Below are 10889 nucleotides of genomic sequence, written 5' to 3' on the forward strand. Positions count from 1 at the left end.
ATGTATATATATATATGTGTGTGTGTGTATATGTTTGTGTGTCTGTGTTTGTCCCCCCAACATCGCTTGACAACCGATGCTGGTGTGTTTACTTCCCTGTAACTTAGTGGTTTGGCAAAATAGACTGATAGAATAAGTATTAGGCTTACAAAGAATAAGTCCTGGGGTCGATTTGCTCGACTAAAGGCGGTGCTCCAGCATGGCCACAGTCAAAAGACTGAAACAAGTAAAAGAGTAAAAGAGTATATATATATATATATATATATATAGAGAGAGAGAGAGAGAGAGAGAGAGAGAGAGAGAGAAAGAAAGAAAGAAAGAGAGAGGGGTACATACAGACTGACAGATAGAGACACAGACAGTGTTTAAAAACTTGACACTTGTCACAAAATCTTAAAGCAAATTCATCCAAGTCTGAACACAATTATGTCAGATGGCTTGAATGTGGTTGCTTAACTTACTAGAAATAACCATAAAATTTCCCTTTCAAAAGGATATCTGTTGCTACATTGGTTTGTGTAATATTGGGTACATGACACCTGAGGAAAAAAAGACAAGATGGAATACATGGTTACTCAATTAGATCAGGCATAGGAATAAACAACAACAAATAAATCAATTACTAAAATTAAATACCAAACACTAGAAGTCTTAGCTTTCCATTCTATAAATTGTCTTACCTCACCTTTTATTAATTCAGTGTTTTTCACCTTTTCTGTATGATGCAACATTTCTACAGTCTGACTTCTACATGTTCTCTTCATTCTTGTTCCGTTTACAGCCATCTTTCGCGTGTATTGTGCTGACCACAGCTACTGTACCCTCCGCGTTCCCATGACAACCACAGTGTCCCACATCATTGCCCAAGCTCAGGAAAAACTTTCTCTAGGTGAAGATTTGGTACTATGTGAGGTGAAGTCAAATGGAGGTAAGTGTCCCATAAAAACATTACATTTTATTATCTTTGTCAAATAGACAAATATGTCCATTTTAATAGTGGTATCTCATAGATGTATGATTAGATGTATGATTTCCTTTATAGTGACTAAATTCTACATGAAAATATGTTTGTGGTTACTTAAGACATTATGTTTCCTCATCCCTTCCCAATGAAAGTATACATCCTCTATAAAGATTGTATTTATTCACAACATCAAATAGAAAGATTTGACTACTCCAGAAGTTAGATCTCGTCTACTATATCAGATATTAATATGTACTCAAAATGTAGATTGGACTTTATCTCTCATACCAAATTCAAGCGTGTGTCCAATACTGACAAAGTATTTTATTTACCACATGAAATGTTTCACCCATAAGGAGAACGAAGTCTAAATTCTTAGTAACATAGCATCTGTATCAAAGTGATATGTCTCAGTATTTTGGCAATTCTAGCTACTACTACTACAACTATGGCTATTAATACTACTACTACTACTATGGCTACTACTACTTCTATTACTGCTGCTACTACTACTACCACTATTACTACACACACACACAAACACACATTTGGCAAGGATTTTGTTTGATATAATGCAAGAATTATGCATAAAATGCTATGCTTTTCAAACATATGTAGCATGGATTGAACTACTGTTGTCCATTTATTTCCTTTATTGCATTTATTTACTGCATACCATACATGACTAATGTTACTAGTGAAATTGGAGTTGTGGATTACCTGTTACCTTCAAATAATCATTCTTACTTTTATAATGGAATAATAAAATGGGAATATTATTAATCAATTGATTTTAATATCAATATTCCTCCCCTATAGACCTCAAGCCAATCATATGCTGGAAGCTACCAAGCTAATAACAAATCATTGACATGATCCAAACCAACTGATATGTGTGTGTGTGTGTGTGTGTGTGTACACATACACATACACAGACATACATACTTACTTTCATATATGTATGCATACATGTAATGCGTATGTGTGTAGCAGAGGTAGTAGCAAGGATTACTAAAAGATTGTAACTTGCCATATATATATATATATATATACATATTTAACTTATTTTCCCTTTACAATTCTTTTTAGAACGCATTTTATTCAGAGAGAATGACTTGGGCATTGTGAACAGTCTAAGTCTAAATGGACGTCTTTTTTTAACACCACGGGAACATTTAGATGCAGTGGTAAGATATTCTTCTCTTCTTGTTGTTGTTGTTGCTGTTGCTGTTGTTGCTGCTGCTGCTGTTGTTAAGGCGATGAACTAGCAGAAAAGTTAGAATGCCAGGCAAAATGCTTAGAAGCATTTCGTCCGTCGTTATGTTCTGATTTCAAATTCTGCCTTGGTTGACTTTGCCTTTCATCCTTTCAGGGTTGATAAAATAAGTACCAGTTGAGCACTGGAGTCGATGTAACTGATTAGCCACCTCCCCCAAACTTCAGGCCTTGTGCTTATACTAAAAAAGAATTATTATTATTATTATTGTTGTTTAGGAGGTGAGCTGGCAGAATCATTAATGTGCTGGACAAAATGTTTAGTGGCATTTTGTTCATCTTTACATTTTGAGTTCAGATTGTGTTGAGGTTGGCTTGGCCTTTCTTCCTTTCAGGCTCAATAAAATAAGAACCAGTTGAGCAGTGGGGCTGATGTAATTGACTATTCCCTTGCCCCTAAAATTCAGGCTTTGTGCCTATAGTAGAAAGGATTATTATTGTTGTTTTTCTTTCTCCCTTTCTTGTGGCTAACTTCTAAAATAATTTCTGAAGGATCACAGTATCAAAATCTGACTGAATCAATTCTCTGGGATTATTGAAGTTTGCTTGGTTTTATTGGAAATGATTGAAACAAGACCCACAGATGGCATGGAATCATTTGAACATTATATGAAAATATTAGGAAGTATTGGAATATCTTTAGATGATCTGAAGTTTAATGCCTGCATTAATGTATCATTCAGCAACTTAAAATGATTTCTAAATTCCAGTTGACTTGAAAGTAATGGATGATATTGATAATATATCACTGTATCACATGTTAATAGAAACGAATATAAAGCTAAATTTAAATGTCACTTTTGTGGATATAAACATGTGATGCAGTTGATAAAATGTATATTAAATAGAGAAAATGTATCACTTTCAGGAAGCGTGTCGATCGACCAGAGTTTTTGAAAAGAATTCTGAAGAAACTAGAAATAAATGAAAAATCTGCAAATAGTCATTAAATTATTAAAAAAAAAAACCTATAAAATGGCAACCCTGGGAATTATTGTTTTATGGTATTTTTACATGTGTGTTATCATTTTTGTTATTATTATTCTTGCTGATACTGTTGCTGTTATTGTAAGTGTTACATGTATACATCAGTATCAGCATCATTTAGTATCTATTTTCCATACTGGCAAGGATTAGACAGTTTGACTGGAGCTGGTAAGCAGGAGCTGCACCAGACTCCAGTCTGTATTGGCTCAGTATTTACTGTTGGATGCCCTACCTAATGCCAACCACTCCACAGAGTGTACTAGGCATCTTTTACATGCCAGTGGCATTTTATGTGTCACCAGCATGGGTGCCTTGCATGTGTCACTGGCACAGTTGTTTCTCACATGTCACCAGCATGATCATTTTTAATGTCCATGTATCATGCTGGAATGGGTTGGGCTAATATGTATATAGTGGCTGAGAAGATTCTGGTATAGATACACCAAATTATTGCTCAGACTTGTTAGATTGATAAACTTTAGCTTCCATCAGAACAAGATTTAGCCATTAGAAATTCATGGCTCAAGCAAGAAATAAATAGACAAAAGATAAACAAACAATTATGGGTGAGAGTAACTCATTTATATCAGATGTTAGATCTACAACTCAGAAGTTACAGGAAATTTCCTTTACAGCTGTTTCAAAGGTTTGGTAACTGGTCAATTTTATAATATATATTATGCAAACAGGTGCAGATAATGCGGTAATAATTATGCACAAGCAAGCAAAAAAAATATCAGCTTGCATAAAGTATCATGAATCTGACTCCTTAAACATTAACCTTCAAACTGGAATTGCCTTTGTTTTAATTAATTTTGAAAATCATGAAAAATCTAGTAAAATTACTTTGTCATTATTAAGCTAGTGTTTGAGTGTAAGTTGTTTTAATTTCAGATAATTTTAAAACATGAAATATGTTTCATACATCCACTACAGTTTCAGGTGTGTTGGTACCAAATAAGATGATATTGGCATCAAATTTTGGCTCAAGGCCAGCAATTTCTGGGACGGGGGTTAAGTGAAATACATCTACCCCAATGATCAACTGATACTTATTTTAACAACTTCAAAAAGATGAAAGGCAAAGTCGACCTCAGTGGAATTTGAACTCAGAAAGTAAGGACAGACAAAATGCTGCTAAGAGTTTTGCCTGGCATGCTAATGATTCTTCCAACTCGCTGCCTTATTAAAAGAGACCAGCAAGCTTCTACAGAGAATCGAACTCTGTACCTCTCAAATTCTAGCTAATATCCCTGACAGCCAAATTGTTGTAACATTGCATGTGTTTACATGTTGGTTAGGGATGTTTGGCTTCCATTTCAACAAAAAAATTCAGATCAATGTGTAAATGCAGAGTTACTCAGATAAACTTAAAACAACAGCATTATCCTTTGGGGTTGTTTGTTGATTTAAATTGAAATTGATTTCTATTTTTTGATTCCCACAAGAATTTTATTTCATTATTTCTTTCCCTTTTATTTTCAGACTCCTTTGCCAGAACAGGATGATATTCTCTCTGGGACAGCATCATCTTTGGAACTTGTTGGGTCACAAGAATTAGCTTATCATATGACAATTTATGATTGGGAACTTTTCACTTCGGTTCCTGAGGTAAACAAAAGTACCTCTTCTGTTGAGTCCTTAACATTGCTTTTATTGAATAGATTGACGATGAAAGACGTTCAAATTATGACCACTCTGTCTTGACTCTTTTCCAGGAAGTGTACCTTGGGTTACGTTATCCAATGTCTTCTTTTATCAGATGGTATTCCTTTCAGGTTGAGTGACCTATAGAGTTCATGGATACAGTCTTGTTTGCATTTCTCAAAAAGCATAGTTGTGTACTGTGAAGTTTGTATTCTAACCACATAATCCCAGGTTCCATTCCCATGCACAGCACAATCAGTTAATGTACTCTGATCAACAGCTTGCAAGGCAATTTGGTAGACAGAAACTGTGTGGAAGCTTATCATATGATTATATATATATATATATATATGCTATATATGTGGGAAATTCTGTCTGTGGGTGTGTTTGTGGAGTTGTTAGTTAACTCCTCCTACATCATTTTATCGATTTTGATGAAACTTGCCACATGAGTAGAACTCATGTCTGGAAACCTCATGGCATGCTCAAATTATCTTCAAAAAATCGATAATAGGGCCCCTGGAAGGGATCCTTATATATAGCCAAGGGAAATAACCCATTCATTTTCCTAAATTATTTGGTAAAAAGGAAATTGAGTATGCTTATTTCTTAGTAATTGAATTGTTAAAGTTATTTATGCAATTTATCCCTTAAATAAATAAATAGTATTTTCCTAAACAATAGATCCACTAATTTCAGTTAGTGACTTATTCACGAATATACCAACACTAGTGCCCCTGAGGGTAATATTCTCTGGGAATGCACAAACGCCCTTTTCAGAGTTATTTACTTTCAATTGTTATTCTCTGATATCTGATTAGCCTGTTATTATGTAACATGCTTCATGATTTTAGTATACATACCTTATTAGTATTTCCTCCTAGGTTTTGTATACTCTGGGAACACATTAAAGCCCTTTTCGGGGCTACTTTATTTGAATTCTTACTATCGGGTAACTAATTTCATGTTATTACATAACTGACTTCATAATTTGGGTATCCATAACTTATTGGGAATTCCTAAAAACAAGATCCTGTGTAAGAGAATTCGGTATTCTCTGTAAATGCACCAAAACCATTTTAAGGGCTACATATTTTGTATTGTTGTTACTGGATTAGCAAAATAATTATGAGAACAGAACCAAGGGATATGCCCTGCTTTCCCAGGAATTACCAGGTATGTCAGCTAGTATATATATATAAAGACAGAGGGAGAGAGACAGACAGACAGATACAAAGATTCTCACGCATCCACATATGTATGCACATATTACACACACACACAAAAACATATACAGATATATATATATATATATATATATATATATATATATATATATATGCACATAAAGAGATATATCAGTGTATCTCAGCTGTTGTTATACACTGCTGGTCTCAATACACTTCCAATTCTTTCTTGATTGCATCTTTCTTTTCCTTTTTGGTCCAAACTGTTTGACAAAGTCATCTTCCCATCATCATGGAAGCCTTCTGCATGACTTACTTGGATCTCTTGGATACATACATGTGCATATATATTTTTATATGTATGTATGTATGTATGTATGTATGTATGTATGTATGTATTGCTTTACTTGTTTGTTTTAGTCATCAGACTGTGGTCATGCTGGAGTACCACCTTGAAGAATTTTAGTCAAATTAATCAATCCCAGTACTTTTTATATTCTAAGTCTGGTACTTATTCTATTGATTTCTAAAGCTAAACTACTAAATTATGGGATATAAACACACCACCACTGGTTGTCAAGAGGTGATGGGGAGACATGCACAACAGGCTTCTTTCAGTTTCTGTTTATCAAATCCATTCACAAAGCTTTAGTCAGCTTGAAGGTATAGTAGATGACACTTGTCCAAGGTGCCACATAGTGGGACTGAACCCGGAACCATGCAATAATCTTTTAAGAAAACATGTGCACAAAATTTTTGTAAAATATATTTGGTTTTTGTTAGCTTGGAGTTATTTTATTAAATTATTAAATATGTCCTGAAATACTTCTTGCATCATGTATGTAATATATGTTGCACTATATTATATACATGTGTATATATATTTATCATATATGTATTATGTTTTATTTTATATAATATATGTGTTACTTGATCATATTATATATCAATCCTCAGTAGCTCATATATCCAAAAAAGAAGCACACTCTAAATCATTAAAGCAGTAATATATTTTTTAAATGTATGGGTGGTCATAGAATGTCCATTGGTTTCACACCTATAAATTGCTTAGCAGTATAGGCAACTTGTTAGTATAGTTGACTCAGCCATTTGAATCTGCCAAGTTACCCATACTGTTAAGTGCTTTATTGTTGTGGAACAAATGGTCACTCTATGATCAGCCATAACATTTAACATTCTAATATATATATATATATATATATACTATATACTATATATGTATTGTGTTATATTATATTTGAAAGAAATTCATTCATATATTGCAATGGTTCCACAAATTTTAGAAAGGTTCCAATATTACGTATTTTTACTATATTGGTAAGCATAAGCCTATTCATTTTGGAGTTATATGCTGTAAGTCATATAGGAGTCAAATATTTTGGATGTGAACAAAAAATATTGTACCAGGGATGGAGGAGGAGATAAAACTTAGTGTTATAGAAAAACTTTAAAACCATTCTCTACTGGTATTTTTTTGCTTTTGTATATTTATATATTATTTTTTTTCCTTAGTTCCTTGCTGAAACTATCATAATCAATTAACTCATTCAATTTCTCTACTGTAGTATGAACTGATATATCAAGTATTTGGAAGATACAAGTTTGCAAAAATGACGGCCAACCTGGATCTCTTCTTAAGACGCTTTAATGAAGTCCAGTATTGGGTTGTTACTGAAATCCTCTTAACGCAAAATCTCAACAAACGTGTTCATCTTTTGCGTAAATTCATCAAACTAGCTTCATAGTAAGTAGTTTCTCTTTGATACATACTAATTAAAAACAACTAATTCTCATTAACGTCAAATGCAAAATTACATTTCTTTGTAGTATTATCGTTTACTGCTCACCTTTAAAGCTGTATACATATACAATAATATATATATATATATATATGATGTGCATGTGTGTGTGTGTGTGTGAACACTACATTTAGATCTCTAATGATCATACGGTGTCTTAATCCTGGAAATGTACCTGGTCTGACATGAAATTAAAACTAGTGCAGTGACCAAGAATTCAATATCCAATCATCAGCAGGTGTCTTATGTATGTATGTGTGCATCTGTATGTATGTGTGCATCTGTATGCATGTATATGTGTGTGAGTATGTGGAATAAACAAAAACATCAATGGATTTTAAATTTTGCGACAACTGTTTCACTAAGAACCTTTATTTAATATAAGCATCATGCAATATTTTGGATTATGCCATGCATTATGCAATTCTCCAACTCATCAAACAATATTCAAAACAGTTCATTTACAGCTTGTTGAGTAATCAATTGATTCTCAGACAAGTGAAGTTATAGTCAAAGGTTCTGATTTATAACATGAACAATGTGGGCATTTCAAGGAACTCCGGAATTCTGTATGACTGAAATATGTATATATATATTTGTGTGTGTGTGTGTTTTTTATTTGTATGCATGTATATTTACATTCATACACACACACACATTCATACATTCACAGACACACACACAGGCATACTCACACATACATACATACATACTCACGCACACACTTGTAAGTATACAAGCCACAGAGTAAGAAACATTTCTAGAAGGATAATAAATTTCACTCTTTAGTGCTATCACAGACGATCTCTCTAATGCTGCTTGCACAGCAGAATACACTCTGTTCACTTTGTAAATTTGTTAGTCACTGAAATGATCAAGCAGAAAAGGAGAAAATGATGGAAGGGCGACATGAACTCAGTAAGCTACTCTGTGAACAACCCATCAAAGAGAGCAACAATTCAAAACATTAAACAAAATAGGGGAGACAGAATACAGAGTAGTCCTGTCCTGTCATAGACAACCTCTCAAATACTGGTAGCTCAATAAAACATACTGTGTCAATGCTGTAGAATAGTCATTGATAGGAATGGTATTCAGTCATAAATGACATAAGTAGAGATTAGTAATTTTTTCTGTAACTGCATGTGTTGAATGATAAAAGACAGCAACAAGAAACTAGATGCCAAGTCGTATCCAACTCAGACAAACATGAAGAAAATATGCTTAAATAATGGTATGTGCATGCACACATGCATGCAAGGAAGCTGAGTGTTAGTGGCCATGCTGCATGCGTACACAAGAGACTTTGATAATGCCCTGTAATACTATTATTTCAAAATAATGCATAAAGGAATTTAATAGTGCAGATGTATGTAAAATGGCAGCAGTGGTACTGTCATGATGTAATTGTGAATATATTATAAATGTTTAACAATTTATCCTTTGTTTCTTTCAGTTGTAAAGAATATCAAAACATGAGCAGTTTTTTCGCCATTGTGTTAGGTCTAAGTAATATTGCAGTAAGCAGATTATCTCAAACATGGGAGGTAAGTAATATTTTTGACAATACTAACATTACCTGGCATTAGTTTATACCTTTTTGTCTCAGTCAACATGGCCATAAACCATTTATCATATATATACAGTATTGCTATATTAATATACATACATATATATATATATCCTACATGGTTCCGGGTTCAGTTCCACTGCGTGGCATCTTGGGCAAGTGTCTTCTACTATAGCCTCGGGCTGACCAAAGCCCTGTAAGTGGATTTGGTAGATAGAAACTGAAAGAAGCCCGTCGTATATATGTATATATATATATTTGTGTGTGTGTTTGTGTGTCTGTGTTTGTCCCCGCAACATCGCTTGACAACTGATGCTGGTGAGTTTACGTCCCCGTAACTTAGCGGTTTGGCAAAAGTGACCAATAGAATAAGTACTAGGCTTACAAAGAATAAGTCCTGGTGTCGATTTGCTCGACTAAAGGCGGTGCTCCAGTATGACTGCAGTCAAATGACTGAAACAAATAAAGGAGTAAGAGTAATATATATGTGTGTGTGTGTATGTATGTGTTGTATAAAAAAGTGTTAATCACTAAATGTGGAAGGAACATATGGAAGAGGTAGTCCTAGGAAGATGTGGGAGGAAGTGGTAAAGACTGACCTCAAGATGTTGTGCCTCTCAGAGAAAATGATAGGGGACTAAGCTGAATGGCGTTACTCTGTGCTAGTAACAGCAGGGCTGAGGTTCTGTCAAGCCTTCCCCCTCAACCCATCTTCTATTTTCTTCACTTCTTGCTACATTGAACTGATATCCTCTGTTTCCAATTCATTCAACATCTGTCACACTATTTTCCTCCAGAGCGCTTCCTATTCTGTCTCATATTCACATTCTCAACTCCTTCTTCTCTCTCTCTTATGCCATGTATTCACTTCTTCAACAAGAGACCTGCTTTCTCCCTTTATCACAGTTTCTTTCTCTAATCTTTACTCTGCACAGTTGAGAGATCTTATCTTGCCAATACTTGGCGATCTCACTGGTACTGATGCCACATAAAAAGCACCCAGTATCCGACCGCAGAAACCATGTCAAAGCAGACATAAAAACTTGGCAGAACCCTTTCGCTTGTCTGTTCTTGTCAAACCATCCAACCCTTGCCAGCATGGAAAGAGAGACATTAAATGATGATGATGATATATATATATATGACATTAATAAAAATCTGTAAATGTACAAACATCCAGGTTTCTGAGTACCTTAATTAATTTTTTTCTATATAATTTCTGTACATCACCTCCAAACCATCAAATATATATATATATATATATATATATATATATCATTATAATTATCATCATCATTTAACGTCCGCTTTCCATGCTAGCATGGGTTGGACGATTTGACTGAGGACTGGTGAACCAGATGGCTACACCAGGCTCCTATCTGATTTAGCAGAGTTTCTACGGTTGGATGCTCTTCCTAACGCCAACAACTCCGAGAGTG

The 10889-nt window shown here is 34.2% G+C and overlaps 1 protein-coding gene across 2 annotated transcripts in view; it reads left to right on the plus strand.

Annotated features, from left to right (window-relative positions):
• Positions 1 to 10889, plus strand: part of LOC106867327 (rap guanine nucleotide exchange factor 4) — a 139472-nt gene that overhangs the window by 107516 nt on the left and 21067 nt on the right. For both annotated transcript variants that reach the window (XM_014912167.2, XM_052967308.1), the window contains 5 exons: positions 782 to 928; positions 2054 to 2151; positions 4712 to 4837; positions 7647 to 7825; positions 9337 to 9427. In XM_014912167.2, coding sequence (XP_014767653.1) covers positions 782 to 928; positions 2054 to 2151; positions 4712 to 4837; positions 7647 to 7825; positions 9337 to 9427 — 641 coding nt within the window. The remainder of the gene's footprint in view (positions 1 to 781; positions 929 to 2053; positions 2152 to 4711; positions 4838 to 7646; positions 7826 to 9336; positions 9428 to 10889) is intronic.

This window comes from Octopus bimaculoides, chromosome 4 (assembly GCF_001194135.2).
Source record: "Octopus bimaculoides isolate UCB-OBI-ISO-001 chromosome 4, ASM119413v2, whole genome shotgun sequence".
Classification (NCBI taxonomy): Eukaryota; Metazoa; Mollusca; class Cephalopoda; order Octopoda; family Octopodidae; genus Octopus; species Octopus bimaculoides.